Below are 23,772 nucleotides of genomic sequence, written 5' to 3' on the forward strand. Positions count from 1 at the left end.
CGGCGCCTCAGCCCGGGTCCGCGCCCCGCCCGCCCGCCCGCCGGGCCTCCGCCCAGCCTCTGCCCGCTGCCAGCCGCGCATGGGGCGTGCCCCCGGGGCCGCGGCCGCGGCCGGTGGCCGCTGAGCGCCGGCCGCCCCGCCGATGCGCGCGGCCGCCCGCGCCGGGGCGCCCAGGCCGCGCCGGGCCCGGGGCTAAGGCCCCCTGCGCGGCATGTCCGGCCCGACCCGCCACCCGCCGCCGCCCAGGGCCCGAGTCCGCGCGGTCTGCACCGAGCCCGGCGGTGCCGCGTAGCGCAGCGGCAGCGGAGCGGGAGCCCGACGGCGCGGCCGCAAGGTCACCGCGCGCCATGGAGGCCAAGGTCCGCCAGAGCCGGCGCTCACGCGCGCAGCGGGACCGCGGCCGGCGCCGGGAGGCGGCCCGCGACGCCCGCGACCAGAGCGCGTCGTCGGGTGACGAGCCCGAGCCCGGCCCCGGCAAGGAGAACACGGGCCTGCCCCGCGCGCCCCCGCCCCGCGCCGCCGCCGCCGCGCGCCCCCCGCGCCGCCGCCGCCGCGAGTCTAGCTCGCAGGAGGAGGAGGTCATCGACGGCTTCGCCATCGCCAGCTTCAGCACGCTGGAGGCCTTGGAGGTAGGTGGGCCCCCGCGAGCACGCTGCGGCCAGAGTCGCGAGCGGGGCTCCCCCGGGGCATCGGCACACCCACCCCCAGGGCTCCCCGGGCTGCGTGGGCCCCGCGTGTCTTCCGGGTTGCTCTTGAAGGACCCTGGAGCCTGCGGTTGGTGCAGGGATGTTTGTGTCTTGAGGCTGTGACTTAAAAATCTCTAAATTGTACTGTCCGCAATGGGTCTGTCTAGCTACTCAGTCGGCCTTTTTTTCAGTTGTGTTTCTGTTGCCAAGATATCACTCTGTTCAGTTCGGGATGTGCTAGGGAGGTGGACACTGCTGGACTTGGAGGTGAAGGTGATAAAATGGATACTTAGGGGATTCTTCCTGTTCCTCTCCTCCCGACCGAGGTCTCTGTTCAGATGGGGAGAGGGACGGTCATATTTTAGCTCCCTCTCTGGGACCACTGTTTGCTGCGTGGTTAATAGGATGGCAAAAAAATACTGCTTGTCTGGTTGACTTGTCATGGACAGTATTTGTTGAGCAAATACTTCCCTTCTTGCCTGAACCCAAGTGAGTGGAGAAGGAAATGAGTGCTGTCAGAGGTGGCAAGTGGACTGGTTGGGGAGCTGCTGTCTCCTAGAACTGGCAGGCCCCAGAACCCTGTGAGCCTCAGCCAGCCAGCCTGCCCCTCCACCCTCCAGGGGCCCCATGCAGCACTTACTTTGGGGGACCGGCATCTGCTGGGTTTGGGGTCCCAGGGACTGCTCAGTTAGCAGCTCCCCTTCCCTTTCCCTGGGGCTTGGAGGCCAGCGACGTAGGTAGGATTCCCCAGTCTCAGAGGCTGAGCTCTAGGAGAGGGGAAGTCCCCATACTGCAGATCCTTGCAGTGAGCTCCCTCCGGGGGGCGGGGGCACCTGGTCTGCAGAGAGCCTTGGGGTCAGGCGCTTGCAGCCAGGGGGAGGTGGCCCAGGCACAGGTTTGCTGCTTTCTGTCTGGGCACATGGATGCACGGGGGTGGGGCACCTGCGTCCGAGCTTGTGCTAACACAGCTCCAGGATCCTCTGTTGTGCACATCTGGAAAGCCTGAGATGGCTCCTGGGCCGAGGGGTCCTCAGCTGACACGCTTTGGTGGCATATGGGGGCACCTGCCTTGGCTCTTTATTGGGGAGGGGTGGCCCCAGCCAGGTCTTGCCCTGTAGCCTCTAAGAGTGGATACACCACCTACCTTCCAGATGTAACCACTCTGTCAGGTGGAGGAAAAAAGAACCCTAACTGCAGCCTCCAAGGTTCTATGCTCCATCAGCTGCTCTGACAGCTGGACTCTGGCACCAGCCCATCAGCCTCTCGCAGGTTATGCCTCAGGGCCTCCGTACTTGCTGTTCCCTCTGCCTTGGTCACTTGGCACCTTCCTGTCTCAGCGTGGATGTCACTCAGAGAGCCTCTCGGGCCGTGGCCTGACGCAGCATCCCTTTCCCCCAACAGGTCCTTCTCCCCATGTTATTTTATATACTTTCTTTCCTGTCAGTTCCCATTCTCTCCAATGCTGTCTTGTAATTTGCTCACTCAAAACAGGTGCTCTCCCCACCAGAACTAGTAGCTCTGGCATCTTGTCTGTGTGTGTGTGCCCTGTGGGGTCCTAGTGCCCCAGACATGGTTGTGGAGTGAACTAGTGAGAGGAGAAACCGAAGTTCAGGGCGGCTGCGCCCAAGGTCACTCACGGGCCCTGGTGAAATGAGCCTCGTCCACTCGCTGCCTGCGGTGGCTCTGGCTGTACATCAGGGGACACAAAATACAGCTTTGGGTTTAGGGGACTTCCGCAGGCTCAGACCAGACGAGACTGAGCCTCCCTTCTGCTTGGCATTCACACAGACGCATCACCCTGGGGCCGCTCCGTGTGCCTTTCTCTGCCCTTCTGAGCCAGGGAGAGGGCTGCTGCCTTGGAAAGTACGGGGCTTCTGGGCAAGTCATGACTTCTAGATCGGCCTGCTTGTTTGGCCTCATTTCTTGCTGAAGTGTAGTGGTTTTCCCCCAGAGTTCAGATAACTCACGATGGCTAGCGTGCAGCGATCGAGGACTTGGCCAGCACTGTTTGGATCCTGCTTGTCCCCACTGCACAGATAGAGACTCTGAGGCCCAGCGCCATGAGTGTCATGGCTTCGGCCTGCCCAGTCTCAGATCTCTGCCAGGCCCTCGGGAGTCTGTCTTGGCCTCCATGTGGACGTAAGCTGCCACCCTGGGAGCATAAACAACCAAATGTCAAGTGTAGACCCGCTCAGGAGATGGGACCTATGCAGAGTGCCAGTGTCCCTCAAATCCTCCTTTGTCCTGATGTGGTCCTCCCCACCCCCCACATCCCAGTAGGCCCCCCGCCCTCTATGCCCTGGGAAGGCCTCCTCCCACCCTGTTCCCCAGGCAGACCTCCCACCCACCATGTCCCAGGCAGGTGCCAGACTCCCCTACTCTCAGCCCCATGTACTGCTGCTTTTCTGTGTCTGCCCCTAAGGGAGAATGAGACAGATCCCTGCCTCTGGGGCAGCTGGGAGGGTCACCGGCCACTTCTGTTAAGTGCTGTGGGCAGAGCAGGCACTCTGTAATGTGGTGGCGATATTTGTCAGCTGAGAAAGAGCCCCTAGGTCTGGCCTGACTCAGGATGTGTCAACAGGTCTAGGGATAGAGTTGTCTCCATTGGAGTCCTGGGCTGGACGGCTGGAGTCCAGTGTCTGAGCTGAGGGTGTGCAGAGGCCACAGTCTGGGCACGGGGTCACACCCCTGAACCCTGGTCCCACATCAGCTTTCTGATTCTCCATTAATCAGGGTAGGGGCCATGAGCAGGTAGCAGTGGGATGGGGTCTTGTGTTGGGGCTCTTTTTTCTGTTCTCAGGGACATTTGGGATGGACCAATGGACAACTCTTGCTGTCTCTCTGGTTCCTGTGACGTCTCTGCCTCCTGGTGTGTTGACCAGAGGTGATGGAGAGGCCCTTGGGGGACAGGCCAGAGCAGCGCTGTGGTTCTCTACCTAGATCTACCCTTCTTCCCTATGACAAAAGCCACTCTTGGACTGCAGGGCAGGTTGTGCAGGCCCCTGGGTGTCCCAGGAGATCCACCTTGCAGGCAGGATTAGGACGGGCCTGGCAGACCTACGTGTGCCTCTTGGTTGCCCTCGGGGTTGGCTGCACAATGCTCCGGCCCTTGCTCCTCAGTGCTCTGTCTGTGCAGGTCTAGAGGGTTTGCCACTGGCACCCAGTGGAAACCACCCTTCTGGTTTGGCATCCGTATGATTCCTTGTTGGTTTGCTTTTCAAACAGTAAAACACTTTTACCTGGTTCAGAGAAATCAAGCTCTATGGAAAAGCGTATTTTGGAAAAGGTCTGCTCCAAACTCAGTCTCCTTCAGTAACTACTCTCACCAGCTCTTGGTGAGCATGTTTCCGGGGCATGTTACACAGCTGTCACCATACCGACTTGCAGTCTCTCCTTTTTTGTTGAAGGCAAAGATCATTCACCACATCTGTACCCGTGTCTGGGAGGTGTGTACCCAGGAATAGAGATGGAAAGGAAAACACCCCAAATTTTAACTGTGGTCACAGGTGACTTCCTTTCTCTAATTCTCCTTCCTACTTTCTGATCAACATGTGTTAACTTTTATAGTCCACAAAACGTACACATGAAACCACATGTGAACGACTCACAGAGAAACCCTGCTCCTGCCCCCACACACCACATCAGCAGGTGGGTGGGTGGTCCTGGTCTGGCCGCCCAGCTCCCAGCCTTCAGGGCTGTCCAGGGCTGTCCAGGGGCTTGCATTGCATTTCTGCTGAAAATAACGGAGCTCTTCCCAGCTTGGGATATGCGCCTCAAACCCGCTGACTGTAGCTGAGGGGCGGGTTTAGTTCTGGACATGGTCCCATGGTGGATGGGGTGGTCTGTGAAGGGAGCCAAGACTCCCCCGACCCTGGGTCACATCCAGTAGGCTCAGGACTGGTGGCGTCTCTGCAGGCAGGATTCCGCATCCTGCAGGAGTAGGGAGCATGTGATCTGTGCTGTCTCTGGGTGCTCAGGGCCCGGAGTGTGGGGACCTGGGTGTAGCCCCACTGGCCCATGGATAGAAGGAAGCTCATGCTGTTGGCTTGTCTGGGGGGCCACGTACACAGCCCAACCCCCTGACAGAGGGAGAACAGGGCTGAGACCACGCACATGACGAGGCTGGGTGAGGAGAAGCCTCCAGGCCACAGCACCTCCTCCAGGCTACCTTCTACTCTTCACATGGAGAACCTGAGCCGCAGAGAAGGAGAGTGCTGTGCCTGCAGTCACAGGCTGGCAGTGTGGTACTGAGACTGGAACCTGCCTAGGACAGTGTTAGGCTGCTCCATCTTGCCCCACAAGGGCCCACAGCTTGGGGTGGGGGGCACTGCTCCCTCCAGAGGGGACCCTTCCAGCCAGTGATTGGAAAGCCATCGCACAGCCTCCTTGGCCCACATGAGCATCTGCCACCCTAAGGCAGCAGGAGATTTGCTACTTGCAGGGTGGGAGGGCTCTGGGCGCAGCCTGCCCCTGCACTGCTACTGTCTCCTGTTGTGGGTTAGCGCCTCGTTGTCCGGGAGCCAAGCACTGTGGGCACAGTGGTGACAACAACAGCTGCTCAGGGCATGTCTGGAGGACTCCCCGTCCTCACACGTCCACCTTGTAGATGAGGAAACTGAGGCCCCGGGTGGTGAAGTCCTTGCCCGAGATCTGCCCATCTCAGTACCAATCTGCACCTGGACTTGGGCTGCATTTTTCAGATGCTCTTTGTGGAGAATCAGAGCTTGAGCAGAGGGTGGTCCTGTACAACATCTGAAGGGGTAGCCTTTTCCTGGGCTATAGGAGTGATGTTGTGGCCCTGGGCCGGCTGCCTGACCTCTGGGGGAGGGCCATCTCCTCTGAACACTGTGGGTATAGACATCAGTCTGCAGAACCTGCAGCTGCACGCGGGCAGGGAGGGGTCCGCCGCGTCACCCACAATCCCCACAGGCTCCTCATGGGTGGTAGGGCCCCAGGCGAACACAGCAGTGGAGGCAGCCTCAGTCCTGGTGGGCAGTGCCCCTGTCTTTGCTGGCCAGCTCATTACCCTCACCCACCCTTGAGCGCAGGTGGGGGTCTTGAGCCCCATGTAGGGGGCCGGGGCCATCTCCTGGGCTCCCCCAAGGCTGCACAGCACTGTGGCCTCTGGGCCTGTTTCTCTGTGTCCTGCCCACGCTGTGCCCTGGCCCCTGTGAAGGCCTGTGGGGCTAAGGACAGTGAGGGTAGCAAACCGTCTGTCTCCCCACTTCCACCCCCACTGAGCACCTGGAGGCTGTGCTGTGCTTGAGGGGGAGCCAGGGGACGTGTTGCAGCATGGTCCCCGTCTTCCCACAAGTTGAATTTGCCCAGGAGGGGCAGCGTGGGCTGTGGGGGCACCCCTGTAGCATGCGGCAGCCCATCTTCCCTCTGCCCCTGCTGAGTTTCTGGGCAGAGTTGGGGTCCACAGTGTGTGTGTGTGTGTGTGTGTGAGCGCGCACGTGCGCACCCTGTGGGGGTGGAGGGGTGGGTCCGCGTCCCAGGTCCTTGTATGCGTGTGTGCACACACGGGCGTCTGTGTGGTGGGGCTGTGCCTGGGTACGTGTGTGAAGCCCCACGCGTGTCCATGTGCCCAGGACCTATCTGGGTCCAGGTAGTGAGTCAGGGAACCATGGGACCAGCGGGCTGGAAGCCGGGTCAGCAGGCCCCCCCTGAGCAGGGCTGCCTGGGACGGGAGGTGCTGAGAAGGGCACCTGTGTGCTGGCAGGTGGTAAGGCTCTGGGCGCCGTCCCATCACATTCTGTGCAGGTGGGCAGTGGTCGACTTCTGGAGAAAGGATGCTGGAGTCTAGCAACCACTCCCACCATGGGCACGGGGATCACTGTGAGCTGGGGGCAACCAGGGTGACAACAATGGCACACAGTGACTGAGCAAGACACCTGCTGGGAGCCACCACCGACCTGGCCCTGACCCGTGTGGTTCACATGCAGTGTGTGGAGCCCCAGGAGGTGGGGGCTCAGTCAGCAGGTCTGCCGACGGGCAGACCCGGGTGTGGGCCTCTGCTGCTCGCCTAGGGCAGGGTTACAGCAGGTCTGGGCCGAGCCCACGCTGCCCAGGCCGTGTTGCCTGCTCCAGCTCCTCTGCCGAGAGCCCCTTCCTGCCCATCTTCGGTGACTGGCGTGCGTGCTGGCCCGAGGACATGTCCCCAGGTGCGGTCTTCACAGGGCCTCCAGGCAGCCAGGCCACCTCCCAGTCAGGTTTTCAACACCAGGGGTTGCGTAACAGCCGTGGCCTCCCTCCTCCAGCCTGGGCTGTTGCTAGGGAGGGTCTCTTAGCTCTCACACCTCGGGGCTTAGGCAGCAGTAGCCCCAGGGCAGGCCACGCCAGGCTGGAGTGGGGCTGCTGGCCAGCAGGGAGGCTCTGACCCGTGCTCCCTCCCTGACTCCCTGAGCAGTGCTGAGCACAGCTGTGTGCCTGGCCTCTGCCAGCTGCGGGCTTTGCTCCAGGCAAAGGAGGCAGACGGTAACTAGACGGGCCAGAGACTGAGAGGAGACAACTGGCAGGTTCTGGGGAGGGGCCGGGGCCAGGTGGGGCTTTCTGATTGAGATGTCTGGGGAAGGTCAGTGAGGCCATTGGCGGAGGGGCGGCTGGGTGGGGGCAGTGGGTGTCACTGAGGTCACCTGAGGCACTTTCTCTGTTGGGAGCTGGAATCTGAAACCTCCATTCAGTCAAGTGCTCTGGGAACTCGGGGCAGATGTGGTGTTTGGCTCCAGTTTGGAGTGGAGAACCTTCCAGTGCCCTGGTTTGCCCCAGTAGTTCTGGGAAGAAAACTCACCCAAGTTCCCCACATCATGCAGCTCACCAGGACTCTGCTTGCACACGGAGGGAGGGCTGACTGGGCCCCTGAAGCCAGCCCGGCTGTTAGTACGCACGTGTGGTAGGGGTGACGCAGGGGGCTGTGAGTGTGTCTACATGGGGAGGGACTGCCTGCCTCTACTTCTTCCTGGGAGCAGCCATTCGGGGTGGTCGCTGCCTTCTGGACTCTGCACAGGCCGCAGGCATGGAGTTGCACACACTGACCCGGCTACAGGTGCCTGTGGGCCCCAGACAAGGGAGGGTTCTCTGGTAAGAGCCTAGTGTCAGCAGGCGTGGCGGGGGGCATCCGTGTGAGGCACAGGCGCGGCCTTGTCAGGGGGCCGCCACCCACACACGTGATCTGCGTAGATGCTGAGAGTCATGGGAAGCGGGAACGATGGCAGTCAGAGTCTCCACTTGCTTCATCCTCCTAGCAGCCCCTGCAGCAGGTGCTTGCTGTCCCCATCGTATAGCCGAGAAAACTAAGGCACGGGGGCTAAGTCACTTCTCAGGACCGCATGGTTGGCAAGTAGCAGAGCAGGACTGGAACCCAGAGCAGGTCTGGGGCGGGGGTCTTTGCTGCGCCTTTGAGGGGTTGCAGATTGGAGGCCACGCGACCTGAGAGCGGCAGGGCTCCTGCCCGTCCAGCGTGGGCTTCACCGCTCTAGTCTAGGGCCCGTGTGTGGCCGCTCTGCCTTTCCTGTCCTTGGAAGGGGCCTCACAGTTTCACACTGCGTCAAGAGTTGGCCCCATGGACCCTGATCCTTGCTGGGCTGGCAGGTTCCTAGTGGGACATCCAGACCAGCTCCCATGGGAGCCCCGGCCCACTGATCACCCCCAACCTGACATGTTGTGCCATGTGGGGTGCCTGGCAGCTGCTGCCCTCCCTGCAGATACACTCTCCAGCCTTGGGTTGTGGGGTGTTCATGCTCATGTGACCCCAAGACTCCTGCCTCTCAGGAAGAGCCAGAGTCCCCACAGGAACCCTTGGGAGCCAGCCATGACCTTGTCACTTACCTGACGTCACACATCACAGCTGTCCCTCTGACCCCAGCCCCACGTGCTGGTCTTCAGACCCTGGCAGGCCCCTGGCCAGTGCTTTTCCCACGTACTGCATGGCCTGCCCTCAGCCCCAGTGAGGATTTGTCAGACAGAAGCACGCCTAGACTTGTCTGCTGGGTAACACCAGGGGCCCCTGGCCCCTGAGATCACATCACTGCCTGGCCCAGATCCCCCAAGGGTCCCCTTTCTGTCATCTGTGGAAGAACTCGTGTTGCCCTGGAGACCTGGCGCAGCCCATCTCCTCACCTCAGGCCCCGCCCCTGGACCACCTGCCTCAGGCCTCTGCCCCTGGCTCTTGCCATCTCCCAGGCCCTCCCGGCCAGCTGAGGCGGCCAGTGAGGCTAGAGAGCGTCTCCTCCTCACACGTGGCCCCAGGTTGCCCTGTCCTGCTCTGGGCCTGTTTCCTCATCCAGAGGGTGACGAGATGCAAGTGCCTGCTGGGCGGCCTCACGTCCTCCCATCTCCTCTCTGAGGCCCTCCTCTGAGCTGTCCCTGTAGCTTGTTTCTCTTTGTCCCTCACCCCGGACAGAAGGCAGGCACAAGATGCTTCGGCGGTGGCTGCTCTGGCTCCTGGCCTGCCTAGGCTGCTCCCCCTCCCAAGGTGGGCCAGGCGGGCTGGCTGGCAGCAGCTGTGCAGGTTCGGGGGACGGAGGGGGAGCTCCCGGGGAGCGAGCCTGAGACCTGCTTGGGCACTTGTGGGCGAGCACGGGATGCACCGTCTGGGTGTGCAGGGGCTGGCGGTCGGAGCCTCTGGGCTCGGTGCTCGGAGGCCTCCCCCGGTGTTATAGGCTAAGAGGGCCCTGGACAGAGACTGACTTCAGAACATAATTGTCAGGATAGTGGTTGTGAACATTAAGTCCCAGTTGAGTGTTGATCAGAGGGCAGCTCAGGCAGCCATGGGGCAGGTCTGTCTTCTTTCCAGGTGACTCTTCGCTGTCGCAACAGCACACAGCGGGGGCTCAGCGGACTTGTGAAGGAGTGGGTGTCTTCACAGGGCCCGGGAGGGGGCTTAACCCCAGGAGGGGCCTCCCCGCCTGCGGACTGGGGGCCCAGCGCTCAGGAAGCAGCCGCAGTGCTGACAGAGGCTGCAGGCATCCTACTGGGGCTGCCCTGTGGCTGCCCGCCTGACTCCTGGGTCTTAGACCATCTGCCCTCCAGCCATGCTGGCCTCACCAGGTGTTGGGTGCCCAGAGCGCACTGTGGGCAGGGACTCAGGGACAGGGTACCGAGGACAAGTGCAGTGAGCCAACAGAGGACTGACCCAGAGGGGCCAGGATACAACAAGCAGGGTCCAGAAGCTTTTGGAGCGGCTGAGGTCAGTGAGGCCTTCAGGAGACCATCCTTGGAGGCAGTATAACACTTTAGCGGCCATGGTGGACTGTGCTGGGCCAGGGAATGAGGGACCTCTCAGGTGGGGATGCCTCGCCTGGGAGTCGGCAGACTGGCAGTGGGGTTGGGGAAAAGGTGGGGAGCAGTGCCTGTGTGGTGTGAGTATGAACCTAGGAGGGAGACGGGACAGGGAGGACAGTCCTGTCCCAACAGTGTAGCTGGAGGGGGCAACTGGACCTGGGCCCCATACCAGGGTGGAGGCAGCCCAGCCAGCTTCCAGTGCAGCGTTTGACCCGAGAGAGGTCAGAGGCAGGTATCGGAGGTGCCCCAGGATGGGGGTTGGGCCAGGCAGAGGGACCTTCCACCCGCTCCATCCTGGCCTGCAGGACACTGTGGGCAGGGAAGGGCAAAGGCTGTCTGCTTGGAGGAAGGCACTGTTTGGGTGGTTCATGGGGCCTCCTTGGTTTCTCTGGGGCTTCCCCTGTTTTAGCACTGAAGCCCCACACCCCAGGAGCCCTCTCAGTCCCAGGCAGACAGGGAGACTTGGCCGCTTGAGGGTGGGGTCACCAGTTGCTGGTAGGCGGTGCAGAAGCCACTCTTTTTTGGCCAAGATGGAAGGGGAGGGGGTCCCTCTTGAGGAGAGACTCTGTGCTAAACCATGCGCTCCCCTGAACACAGGGAAGGACGTGTGGTCTGCCCCATGGTGCAAACCACGGCTGAGTAATCCAGGCAATGAGTGGGGAAGGTGGGGCAGGACTCTGGGTTGCGGGGAGGTTTGAGCCAAACTCGCAGGTGACGGGAAGTGAACCACGTGGCTGCCAGGGCAGAGGGCAGAGCAGAGCCGAGCCCCAGGTAGACGTGTTCTGAAGGGTGTCCAGGCCAGGGGGTGACAGCCTGCCAGGCGAGCTGTGAGGGAGGCTCTGAAAGTAGAAGGGGTGGGGCCGCACTCCGACTAGACGTGGGTAGGGTTCAGCCTGCACTCCTGGAGCCATGGAGAGCTGGTGCCTGAACCGCAGATCCCGGAGGGCTGCTGGGGCCCTCAGGTCCAGAAGCTTCTGAGACACAGGCCACCTCAGCTGCCCACAGCCTTCTGGCACCTCATTGGGAGGGAGCTGTCACCCACCAGGACCTCCCTCCCATGCAGGGCTGGAGGTTGAGGGGCAGGTGGGGTCAAGGGCTGTGGTGAGGGCTCAGGTGGGTGGTCCCCTGGGACCAGGCTTTCCTCTTCTCCTGATGGGGCCAGTGACAGGGTTGCCCGTGTTTGGTGACAAGAGGTGGGCTCTGTGGGGCTGGGGCCCAGGTATCAGGAAGCAGGCCCCAGTGTGCTTCCTGGAGCAGAGGGGCTCCCACCTGGCTGGAGGGGTGTGGCCATGCCTTTGCCTACAGGGCCTGGAGGCCTGGAGGAGCCTGGTCCGTGTGGGGACAAGCAGCCTCAGCCCCCAGTGAGGGGAATCATTCCTAATCTGTGTTTGTCAGCTATAATTACTTTTCTCTCTCCCCGGTCAGTTCATTGATGCAGTTAGAGACTTTATTGGTGCTGTAAGGTAATAATGTTTAGGAGAGCTGAAAGTAGTCATGTGAAATCACTACAGGAAAATCTAACCTGTGATTTCACAGCACGCACCCCGCCCCAGTGGTCCAGGGAGGGTTCAAGGGCTTGGCCACTGCCAGGGGTGCTGGGGGCTTCACTGTGGGGCGACTGCCTCAGGCTACCAGGGGTTGTGCACTGCTGTGCTTGGCAGTGCCTGCTCTGTAGGTTCCCTGCACGCGGGCATGGGCACATCTGCCCGTGTCTGTGTGCTCACAGGTGTGCACTGACCCAGGTGGGCTGCACAGGTAGGTCTGTGCGGGGGAGGGGGTTGGCCCAGGCTCTGCTGACTGAGGCCCTGCCTGGACCCCTCTTCAGGTCTCCTCACTTGGAGGCAGACACTCTGGTGACAGCAGGAGCTGGCCACCCCTGGGGGCTGGCTAGAGGGTCTGGGGTGCCAGTAGACATGACCCTAGACCCCAGACCCCAGACTGCTGGAGTGCCTCCCGGCTCACTCTGAATCATTGTAGCCTCGGCAGTGCCTTGGTTTCCCCATTTGTACAGTGGAACACTTGTATCACCCAAATTGGTGGGCTCACCTCCACACACCGCGGCCTCACTCCTCCCTGTGGGTCTCCCCATTGGCTCTCTGATCTGTAGCTCTGATTTCAACTTCTGGGCACAGCACTCCCTGGGGCCCTTGGTGTGGAGGTCGTTGTTGTGCTCAACATCACTGGGAGCCTCACCCCAGCCTGGGCGCAGCTGCAGCCCCAGTCTACAGATGAGGCAACTGAGGCTGGGCAGGGCCAGCACTCCCAGCACAGGCTCAGTGGGGGCAGAACTGTGGCAGTGTGTGTGCCCGAGCGCAGGTGAGCCTCCAGAAAGGGCCCAGACACACCCTGCAGGAGTGGCATCATGGGCGGAGGGCAGCTCGTGCTCCCCAGCTGTGCGCTGTGGAACAGGTGCCTGCCCCTGTGACCGCGGGCCCGTGGGATAGACGCACAGGATCTGCGCCCTGAAGCCCAGGGACCTTGGGTCATTCTCAGGGCAGTGGCTCAGTGGGAGCTGCTGCATCTGGACCCTGGTGAGCCCTGCTGTGGAGAGGTCCTGTTGAGATGGTGATTTTCCTTCCAGGAGAGGGAACTGGCAGGGCCATCAGCTTAGTTCATCCTCTCGAACCTTCAGGCAGGATGTGCACTGCAGGAGGCCTCTGCCCAGAAAAGCCGGGAGGAGAGAGCCTGTGGTCTCGCTGTCCCCTCGGTCTGCACAAGGCCCACGCCTGCTGCACACTGGCTCACCCTTGGCCTGGCCAGCACCGGCGGCTTTCCCGCTCCCCTCCTTCTAGGTGCAGGAGTTCCTTCCCTGGGCCCTACCTGCCACCGTGGGCTGTGGCCAGGATGGAGCTGGACTGAGTCCAGGCTGAGGAAGAGGCCCAGGCACTGAAGGTTCAAGGATTCTGACAGCCTAGTTGTTAAACACCAGAATGTTGGACACGGGCCTACAGAAAATATGATGAACTAGAACAATTTGTGGTTGACAAGTGCGTCCTTTTTGCCATGTGAACAGCACAGTGGCTGGATGTGTCTGGAGAGATAGCCTGGAGTTTTCCTGAGGCCTTTCTAGAACCTGTGGAGGGGCGGAGGTGGGTCCTGTGCGGCCCCCACCACAAAAGTCACCAGGCCTGCTTTGCTGCGCGTCTGCCCCTTTGTCGTCTTTGCTCACAGATGCTTGTAAGAAAGACAGATCCCAGCCCAGCCAGGTGTCCCTGTGTTTCATAGTCAGTAGTGGAATGGTAACACGTTCCGTGTGTTTGCTCAGACTTCTAATCAGACACACCACAGACAGCCCTGTTCCCTTTCCAGGGCTCAGACATGAGAGCTCCAAGGTCATCCCCCAGGCTAGAAACGGTTTCTGTGACATTAGCCAGGTAGGTAAGAAGTGGCCTCGGACAGCCTAGGAAGGCCCTGAGTGGCTCCTTCACACAGAGTGAGTGGCTCCCCTGCAAAAGTGGGGCTAAGCCACAGTGACTTGGGAAGTGTGTGTCGCTGGGTCAGGTCACCCAGTGGCAGCAGGCTTACTTTTTCCAGTAGGAAGTGGGAAGCTGGGGAGAGCTAACTGGCCACCTTCTGTGGCAGTTGGAAGGTCAGAGAGGCCCAGGGGGCCTGTCAGGTCAGGGCTCTGGGGGCCTCACTGCTCCCGGGGGCCTGTGTGAGAACAGCCTGTGAGCAATGAGATCCTCGCAGGCTGGGTGACCAGGAATAGCGCTGGACATCTCGGGCCCTTGGACTCTGTCTCTGAGGGGGGACAGCACTTGTGTCAGGGGGGCACCAGCAGTCAGTAGTTATTAAGTACCCTGCGTGTGGGGAGCCAGTTCCTGTCTTCACCAGTACTTTGTCGCTGGAGGGTCAGCATCCATTTTCTTCCCCAGGGAGGCCTGTGCCGTATGCTCGGCCAGCTGCTGACCGATGGAGCCTCCCTCTAGCATCCCTGTCCCTGGGAGATGGGCACCAGAGAGGGAGAGTGGAGCTCCTCGCCGCCTCAGGGACTTTGCACCAGCTGCTCCCAGTGGGAGGCTCCCCAGGCTCTGACCGAGGGTCCTCCCCACGCTCTCTGAAGTGGCTCCTTCCCTTCTGCTTCCTCCCTATGTTACCTTCCCGCCTGTTTGGGTGTTGTGACAACTTGCCTTTGGGGCAGGCTCCCTCCTGAGCTAGTTATAGCTACCTGGAGGCGAGCTGGCACACGGTTGGCGCTCGCTGCCAGTTAAAGGGAATGACCTGATGTCCGTGAACAGGGCAGGCGCTGGGAAGTCCTGGGGTCAGCGGGGGCTCCGTCGTCAGGGCACGGGGGGAGAGTGGTCCCCTCAGGCTGAGATGAACTGGTGCTCTGAGAGGTTCGGGGTTGGTAAGGGCATCTGACCAGGGCTCTAGGGGAGGCCACAGAAACGCAGATGACCTGGGGTGTCCCTCCGGTCTGATAGCTCACAGTGTCTATCCTGCGACTAGGAAGTTGCTCAGGCAGAAGACTGGAGCTTTGGGCAGACCCACGTGTGTGGGCCAGGCAGGTCATCAATTGGGACCTGAGTTCCAGGCTGGTAGGGCCGCTTCCGATTGGGAGGGTTTCTGACCTCCTAGACTTTCCAGAACAAGCACCATGCTTGTGGCCTCATGGCTCAGCTGACTTTTAGGAGCCCCCAACCCTACTGGTACACCAACCCTTAGTGTGGGGTCAGAGGTCAAAGGCTGCTGTATGCCCCCTCTTGAGAGACTCTGGAGGGCCTGTCCCTCCTCAGATCCTGCAGTGAGCCCCGGATCTGTGTGACCATGGCTTTGGGCCCCTCCTTGGGCAGTCAGTCCGGGAGACAGGAGGAACCTCCTGCCGCCATGGGCAGCCATGAGCCTACCGTGCCCATGACTGCTCCCAGACCAGGCTGCTGGTCACACGTGGCGGGGCAGTCGTGGGAGCTTCCACACCTGGGGACACTTACTGAGGGTGTCACCGAGGGGCACTTCCTGTGGGACCATGGGGCTGTCACTGAGGGGCATTTCCTGTGCGGCCGTGAGGGTGGCACCTGGAATGTGGGGTAGCACCTGGGATATGTCACCACTGCCCTCATTAAGGCTGGCCTCCCCACCTCCTTGGGCAGATGCTTTCAGAATCTTGTGGGTCGCTTATTGGTGTTCCCTTACCTCTCTGTTCAGCAGCCCAGTGTGGCTGGGAGGGGTGCCACCTCACCCGCTCACCAGCAGAAAATACCAGGCCCTCTTGGGCTCTGGGCACATTGGCAGGGCTGCAGATGGGCGTGGGTCCAGGACCACCTCTGCATAGTAGGAGCCGTGCAGGCGGTGCGAGTGAGCAGGCCCGGCTGCCCCCTGGGGCAGGGGAGACCACGCTCTGTTGTAGCACGTGCTTACTGAACACCCGCCGTGTCTCAGGCCCTTCTCGAGGCACTGGGTGCAGCCATGCAGGCAGGCACAGGTCCCTGTTCTAGGGACGAGAGCTGGCTGAGATGGGGCCTGCTTTCCCAAGACAGGCTTCTGTGGCATCAGGATGCCCTGCTCCGTGGAGCTGGGCTGCTAAGTAAGCCCATGGGTGGCTCAGGACCAGAGGATGGGCGGCTGGAGCTGCACCATGTCTGCCTGTGGCCAGCTACTGTGGTGGTGGCCCTCCACCCAGGAATCCAAGGGGCACCCCCCAGGAAGAGCCTTCCCTCACTAAGGCTAGCACAGCTGCCAGTCTCAGCACCTGCTTCCTGCTGAGCTTGGGCGAGGCCTCACGCTGGGCCCAGATCAGGGCCCTCCATTACCGGCTGGGAAACTCACTCCCCCTCCCCAGACCCCCAGTCCTGACAGGCCCACACATATCTGACCCATCTGCCCCCTACCCGTCCGTCCATCTCCTTTCATCCTCCCTCAGATGGAGCCCCCCCAGGGTGGGAGGCTCCTTCCCAAGGTATGAGTGTCAGCTTGCGAGCCCACTCAGGGCAGGGTGGGGTGGGGGCCAGCACCTCCAGGTGGGTGCTGTCTCTGCCCAGGGCCCCACTCAGCACGACACAGTCTCACACGGTGTCCCTGGTGGGGTAACACGTGGAATCATGTGTCACTGCCGATTAACCAGCTTTGTCCTTTCTCACCCCACAGAAAGACATGGCCCTGAAGCCACATGAGCGGAAGGAGAAATGGGAACGTCGCCTCGTCAAGAAGCCCCGTGAGTCAGAAAACTGCCCATCTGCAGAGCCAAGTGAGAATGGGCGACCCCTGGAGGCGGGCAGCCCTGAGCAGGACCTGGAGCCCACCTGCGACCCAGGGAAGAAAAAGGTCCCGCTGCAGCCTGCCAAGCAGGTGAGCCCTGGGCCCTGCCCCTGCTCAGAACCAAGGGCTCTGTGCCCCCCTTCCCCCGGGGTGGCCTCAGGACCACACCAGCACCTGGACACCACCCATCGGCATCTGGGCCTCCCTGGCAACGTGCTCCATCGTTGTCGGGTGTGGGGTATGGGGCACACGTGGACTGGGGCCTGGGGCAGCCGCCCGCTGGAAGTCCGGGTCCTGAGCAGAGGCAGGAGACCTGCCCCGGGTGGGTCACAGCCAGGGAGAGGCCAAACCGGGCCAGGAACCCAGGGGTTGGGGGTAGGGGTGCTCAGCTGAGGCGGGGCGGGAGGATGCACTTGCTGATAGGCTGGCCCCGTTTCCCCATTGCGTCTGTCAGGCTCCGCCGACTACAGGGTGTCCAGTGTGTCTGTAATGCGTGGGGACCAGGCTCATTGCTAAGTGCTCTCCATCTGCTAAACTTAAGTGAAATGCAGTGTGTCTGCGAGACAGGGAGGGAGTCACGTCACTTGTGGTTGGTGGTCCAGGTGCAAGGAGCAGCCCTGCCCCGGGGCCTTCCTCTGCAGCTGCTGGGAGCGAGCCCTCAGGGGGAGGGGCTGTCCTTGCTGGGATGGGGCTGGGAGACGGGTCAGGGGCTCTCTCCCCGAGTGCAGGGTTCTGTCCTAGGTGTCGGCTCAGCACTGCAGCTGCTCTCCTCTTCAGGGACTCACTGGTTTGCGCCTTCTTTTCAGAGAGGGGTTTTCTTGGTGTTTCACACTCCACTTTCAACTCCCTTGGGGATTGGAAGGCTGGTGAGGGGGCAGCATGTCTCAGGGACCTGGGCTGGATGGGGGGTCTGCAGGCACACCTGCCCAGGTGGACACGTGCTCTTTCTTCCATGCAGGTGTGCTCCCCAGAAGGGGGGCCGCTCCCAGCCAACCACTGGGACCAGAACAGCCCGGCCCAGCACCAGCAGCAGCTCCAGCCCAGCCAGCCCCAGGGGTCACTCCCAGCCCCGTGTCAGCGCTGCCAGCCCTGTCGGGCTCTCCCGGACCCTGGGCAGCCCTGCCAGCCCCAGCGGCCACTCTCGGGTCAGCGCAGCTGGCCCCAGCGGTCACTTCCAGGCCCAAGACGGCCCTGCCAGCCCCGGCGGTCACTTCTGGGCCCAGGTCAGCCATGCCGGCCCCAGCAGCTGCTTCCAGCCCCAGATCAGCACTGCCGGCCCCAGCGGTCACTCCTGGCTCAGCCCCACCAGCCACGTTGGGCACTCCTAGCCCCCAGGCAGCGCTGCCGGCGCCTGCGCTCCCTCCTGGCCCCATGGCAGCGCTGCCGGCCCCTGCGGTCCATCCTGGCCCCCTGTCACCTCTGTCGGCCCCTGCGGTCTATCCTGGCCCCATGGCACCGCTGCCGGCCCCTGCGGTCCATCCTGGCCCCGTGCCACCTCTGTCGGTCCCTGCTGGCCCTCTGGCACCGCTGCTGGCCCACGCGGTCGTGGATGGCCCCACGTCTCCGCAGCCAGCCCAGCAGGGCATCCTCGGGACAGCGGTACCGGCCCCTTCGGTCACTGCTAGCCCAGTGCCAGCGGTGCCAGCCCCCACAGTCACTCCTCATGCTGCGTCCACGTCGCCGGCCCACCAGCTCACTCTCAGGCCAGTGCTGCTGCCCCCGGCGAGCATCCCTAGCCCTGGGCCAACCCCGAAGGTCCCTCCTGGGCCAGCCCAGCCGCCCTCGGCGGCCACTGCTGGGCCTCAGTCAGCCCCAGCAATTAGTTGAAGCCCCAGAGCAGCCTGGCCCCACCAAGTCTTCGCTGCTGGGCCCCGGACAGCCGTGCCAACAAAAGCGGCCACTCATGGACCCAGAACAGCCTCATCCACCCAAGCGGCCACTCCTGGGCCCAGAGCAGCCGTGCCGACGAAAGCGGCCACTTATGGGCCCGAAACAGCCCTGCCAGCCCCTGCGGTCACTTCTTGGCCCAAGCCAGCCCTGCAAGCCCCAGCCATTACTCCCCATACCCGAGCGCCCGTCACTCCTGGGCCGGCCAGCCCCACCCCGCAGGCCTCTCCTGGGGCCCCCAAGCCCGCCACGGCAGTCCCTGCTGGACCTGGTTCGGGCCCATCAGCCCCAGCTCTCACTCTTGGCCCTGGGCCAACCCTGCCGGCCCCTGAGGTCACGACGGACTCGATCCTCTACCCCTGCAGCGGCCCGCCAGGCCCCGTCTGTGAGCCCCGGAGCCTGACACCCATTTTTGCAGACCACCGCAGGTGTGGCTGTGCAGGGCGGGGCCGAGGCCCCTCACCCTGCCACCTGAGATGTGCTGTCAGACTGGCCGGAGGCCTTCTCCAAGCAGGCCGGGCTGTTGGCAGTTGGAAGCTGAGGCTCAGCAGAGGCAGGAGCCCCCTCCAGGGCTGCCACCAAGCTGAGGCCTGCCCACGCCAGGAAGAGAGGAGAGGACCCGCAGCGGCTTCCCACCTCCCCGCCACGGCGCCCCCGCCGTGCCCACTGCTTTGTGACGCGCATGCCCCGGGGAGAGGGGACACAGCCACCCCCTGAGGGCTCAGACTTGGGGGGGGGCCCTCAGCATCTCTCTGTGCCTCTGAAGTGCCCACGTGTCCTTGTATATTGAAGTTCCCAAGTACACCTATCCCAGCTGCGCTGAGTGTGAGTTTGTGTGTGAATGTATGTGGCATGTGGTCTGGAGTGTGTGCGTGTACGTTGGAGGGGAGCCTTGCCCTCCTTGGGCCCTACTCGGTCTGGCCGGTGTGCATCCCCCACCAGCAGGACGTAGGCACAGCTGGAGCGGGGCCTCAGGTCCTGCTTACCTTCCCTCAGGCAGAGGGTGATGTGTGTCCCCCTCCAGGGCCCTGTGATGGGGGAGGGGACGTGAGGGGCACTTAGGGCCATCTGTGGTTGAGTCTGAACTGCTGGTGACGAGGAGGGTCTCCCTCAGGACTCTGTCTCTACCCCAGGGGCTGAGCACTGAAGTGGGGGGCAGACTCTCACGTCCCCCCAGCTTTGGACCAAGAGAGCCTGCAGGGCCCGAGGCCACTCTCAGAATGTCCCCTTCCTACACCTTTCCCACTGCTGGCCCCCTAGGATGTCCCCTGTTGGGACACACCCCGCACTACAGGGCTTTCTCTGCCCCACCCACCTCACACCTGTGCTCAAGGTCACCCATCCCTCGCCCCAGGCCTCTGACTCAGGGCAGCCCCACACCAGTGCTCCTGGAGCCCCGGGCACATGGTGGGCAAGCAGCGCCGGCCACAGGGGTCGCTCTGGCCAGGCTCCCAGTCAGCGCTTTGTGCGCCTAGTCTCGCGGAGCTATGACAGCCACCTCCAGTACCGGCCTGGTTCGTGGAGGCCACAGAGGGGCCCCTCTGTTTCTGGATCCAGGCCTTCCTCCCTGGCCTCCCGGGGTTCTGATGAGCCAGACGTGGTGTCTGCCTCGTAGCCTGGCACCCAGAGCAGGGCCCCAAGGTCTCCCTCCCAGAAACGTGGGGCTTATTTTTCTGATTAAAGGAAATAAAAAGTGCTGTGCCATTATTTTTATAACAGCATCAGTGTTTGTAATTTAACAGACAAGCATGTGCCGTGCGGGAAATGGTTTATTCCGACAGGTGGTTCTCTGCACATCTGTGCTTGCCTCTCGCTCATGACGTCCTGGCTGAGCCGCAGGAGAGCGGCCCAGGGAGGGGGACGTGCAGCCTGGACACAGCTCACTGCATTATGCGGCTTGGGGGGACTCCAGCGCGCCGTGATTGCCCTCCAGGCCACCCTGGCAGTCCCCTTGCTGGGCTGGCTCCTCCCATCCTGTTTCTCGGAGCCCTCGCTCGGGAAGGGGTTTTTTCCTAGATGCCCCTGAAGGTGCCTCTGAGGTCTTGTCATTGACCCCTCGAGTTCCCACTGTCCCCTTGTCACGCCCTGAGGATGGCGAGGCTTCAGGCGCCCCTCCTTCCCACTCCCCTGGAATCCTCCCCACCTGAGGGGCAGTGTGGGCCCCGTGCGTGCTCATGTCTGGGCTGGTCACAGGCGGGCCGGGACTGGACAGCGTAGCCACTGCCTTCCAAGGCCTTTCTGCGCTGGGAGTGTTGGCTGCAGTGCTTGGTTGCCACTTAAGGGGGGAGACAGAGCTGTCGGGCACCAGCTCTAATGGCAGGAGAGAGCAGAGGCCACAGCCCCCTGGGCTGAGCGCACAGGGTGCCCGCAGCCAAGGTCTGGGGCCGCCCTACTTATCCATCCAAAAGGGCCGCACCCTGGGTGACCCCTAGGGTGAGTAGGAGTGGGGCCTGTTCCCTGCACAAGCACAATCACTTGCTGAGGAAGGAGCCTGGGTCCCTCTGAGCCCAGAGAAACCCACCAAGCCCTGTGCATGACTTCCATGCTCGCCATGGCTGGCCTCAGGTTCAAAGTGCCGGGACCCTGAGGGGTGGGCACTGCTGCGGGGCACCCGCTGGCCGTGTCGGGGACTAGAGGACATGTGTTGTGCGTGTCCTGGGGGCTCGTGTTGCCGTAGGTCCTGTGTGGCCAGGTCTTCGTGTTTCTGAGAGCAACTGGAAACCTGGGTTTTTTTGTGGGGTCATTGATTTTTGGAACATTGGTGGCTAATTCTAATTTGATGACTCACCTTGCCAGGCAGAGAACACAGGTATGTGGGCTCTGTGTGTCCCAGCGGCACAGGTTTGGGCCCTGATGACTGATCTGGCCCCGAGGCCAGGAGTGTGGGGTGTGGCCCTCCCTGCCACAGAGAGAGTTGGGCAGCCCTGCCTGATGGGTGGAGGTCTGGAGGAGGCCCCACGCTGCCCCAGGGACCCCGAGGATGGAGACCGCAGCCTGGGCACAGTGCTCTCCTGGGGCCTCTCCTCCTCTGAGCCCTGCAGCCGCCTTCCCCTCTGCAGGCCAGGCTGTAGGCAGGGGGCTCGCACCTTCTGTAGAAGAGCCCCCGCTAGGCCTGTGAGGAGCGAGGGCAGTGATTGTGGTCTGCTGTCGGGTGGAGGCGTAACCAGGTTGCTCCCTGCAGAAGCAGCACTGACAGGGCACGCTGTAGGTGCCTACTAAGGAGAGTCCCTTGGGATCCCCCCAGAGGGTGGCAGGGTGGCCCCAGGAGGGGAGGGGTGGGAGCACGGGTGACCCTGATGGGTCAGTGGGCTCCCAGTCCTTGAAGGGGGTCTGCACGCCCGACCAGCGTCCACCTGGCAGTTCCCTGGGGACGATCGCGTGTGGAGGTGCTCCCCGGTGAGTGCCTGGTCACTCCCGAAGGTTCTGCGCCTTCGTGTTGGTGACGCTGTGGTGGGGACTTGAATGGCGCTGGGCTGCGCCCTGCCTGGAGCATCCCCCTGCCCCGTGGAGCCTGTTCTCTGGCAGATACAGAACGTGAGCCAGGGCCTCAGCACGTCAGAAGGGGCAGGCGTGCGTCGGTCTGCACTGGCGTTTGGCTGGGCAGAGAAGCTGGCCAGCCCTCCTCCCCAAGCCGGAGGCTGCACTGACTGCGAGACATCCCTAGCAGCTTGCCAAAGCAGGGTGGGGGGTGCTGGCTGTAAGGAAGACAGTGTCCACGTCCAGCGACCCACCCTTGTCTGGAAGACTTGGCAAGAAACCTGTCCCAGGGCTGGGATTTGGGGGACCTGAGACTTCAGGGGCCACCACCCAAACCCCTGGGGGGATCCCAGTGGCCTTGTTAAAGGCAGGTTCTGACCCTGCAGGGAAGCTCAGAGCAGCGACCCTTATGGGAGCTACACCCAGAATCGTAAATGTTCCAGTAGCCACATTAAAAACATGAAAAGAAGAGACGAAATTAACCCTAGTACATTTTGATCCATACACCGTAAGCTCTGTGCATCTGCAGATGCCGAGGGCTGACCGTGCTACGTCATTTTACATAAGAGACTTGAGCATCCCGCATCCGTGGGTTTTGGTATCTGCAGGGGGGTCCTGGAACCAATCCCCCACGGATACTGAGGGACAACCATATCCTAAATCCTATTGTTTTAGTACGTAGTCAGTATGAAAATTATCAATAGGATATTTGACTTTATTTTTGTCCCAAGTCTTGGAAAGGCAGCGTGTATCTTGCTCAGCCCTTCTCAGTTGAAACTGGCCTCAGACTGGTCCAGTGTGGCTCAGAGTGGGCAGGCTGGGGAGGGTCCAGGCAGAGGTGCCCTTTCTCGAGTTCCCTTTCTCCTCACACGTGCTGCCCTCATTGGTGTTCTCCTTCTCCGGCTCGGCCCGCCCTGTGGTTTGAACCCCTAACACGTGACGGCCCAGAGCCTCCCCTCTGGGCTGCAGGCCTGTGTATCCAGACGCTCCACTCAGATGCCACAGCGCCTCCCCGAGCGTGAACACGCCAGAACACATGAGCTCCACCCTTCCCCCCATCTCGGCGATGAGCCTTGCGTCTGCCCCGGTGATCAGACCAGAAGCAGGAGTCCCCTCCCACGCTCTCTCCGACCCAGGCCAGCCCTTTGCTTCCACCTCCTAAGTGTCCCTCTGAATAGGGTTTCGTTAGAAAATAATTCAAGGCAAATGAAAACAAAAATTCATCAAGATGTGCAGGGTGCGGCTAAAGCTGTGTTCGCAGTAAGACCGCCAGCTTCAGGGCTCGTGTTGGAAAAGGCTTTGGGTTCAAGATCCATGACCTTAAGAACCTGGAAAAAGAAGAGGCATCCCAAAGGAGAAAGGAGGGGACGCAGATGAAGGAAGTCGATGAACAGGAAAGCAAACAATCGGTGGGCGCAGGCAGAAGCGGTTTCCCGGAAAGCATCAACAGAACTGGGGAATCCCTGGTTAGAAAGCTCCCCCTCAAAGAACAGATCACCAGGGCTGGAGGCGAAAGAGGAGATACCATGGCAGGGGCCCCAACATTGAAGGATGGGACGGAGACAGTTTTACTCCAGTAATTGAACAACTCAGGTGAGATGAACACATTTTTTGAAGATTACAATTTACCAAAACTGACTTAAGATGAAACGGACGCTCTGAATAGTCCTGTGTCTGTTAAAGAAACTGTATTTGTCGTCTGGATGTCTGTGCCTCCCCATCACTGCCAGCCCACCACCGTCTTAGCAGCTGAGAGAAGGTGGCCTTATCCAGTGTTTGGGCACTGTCCCCGGGGGTAACGGAGCAACTCACTTAACCGGACCACACCCTGTTATGACCATTTTTCAGATGAGGATACTGAAGCGAAAAAGAAGAAGGGAAAACAAAGCAAAACAAACAAAAAAAAATCCAAACAAAGAAGCATTTAAGTAACTTGCCCAAAACAAGCAGGAAAAGTGGCTGAGTCAGGATTCAAACCAGGACCGGCTCCAGAATCCGCGCCCTTGACCCTGACCTTTCCCTGGAATGCAGCAGCCGCAGCCTCAGCAACTACTGGCCGCCTCCTGTCTCCCTGCCCCTGCCCGTCTGCAGCAGCCAAGTTTCCTCTGAGGAGCCCATCTGAGCACACCCTTCCCTTGATATTCCTTCCTAAGGGCTTTTGGGGTTAGTGAGTGAAAGTCAGAACCACGCTGGTCCCGGGGAGCTGGCACAGCAGTCTGGCTCCTGGGGCTGTGATGGGTGCTCC

The 23,772-nt window shown here is 61.6% G+C and overlaps 1 protein-coding gene across 16 annotated transcripts in view; it reads left to right on the forward strand.

The window, feature by feature from the left end:
• Positions 1-216: 216 nt before the first annotated feature.
• FBRSL1 (fibrosin like 1) overlaps positions 217-23,772 on the forward strand; it is an 82,077-nt gene continuing 58,521 nt past the window's right edge. For 4 of the 16 annotated variants that reach the window (XM_064481361.1, XM_064481364.1, XM_064481362.1 and 1 more), the window contains exon 1: positions 16,113-16,253. Coding sequence is in view for 12 of the 16 variants with exons in the window: in XM_064481365.1 (XP_064337435.1) it covers positions 348-629; positions 16,053-16,253; positions 17,122-18,453 (1,815 nt within the window). In the remaining 4 variants the exon portion in view is untranslated. Of the gene's footprint in view, positions 630-16,052; positions 16,254-17,121; positions 19,769-23,772 lie in introns of those variants that run through there. The other 12 variants (XM_064481355.1, XM_064481360.1, XM_064481359.1 and 9 more) reach the window with 5 other exon arrangements.

This window comes from Camelus dromedarius, chromosome 31 (assembly GCF_036321535.1).
Source record: "Camelus dromedarius isolate mCamDro1 chromosome 31, mCamDro1.pat, whole genome shotgun sequence".
Taxonomy (NCBI): domain Eukaryota; kingdom Metazoa; phylum Chordata; class Mammalia; order Artiodactyla; family Camelidae; genus Camelus; species Camelus dromedarius.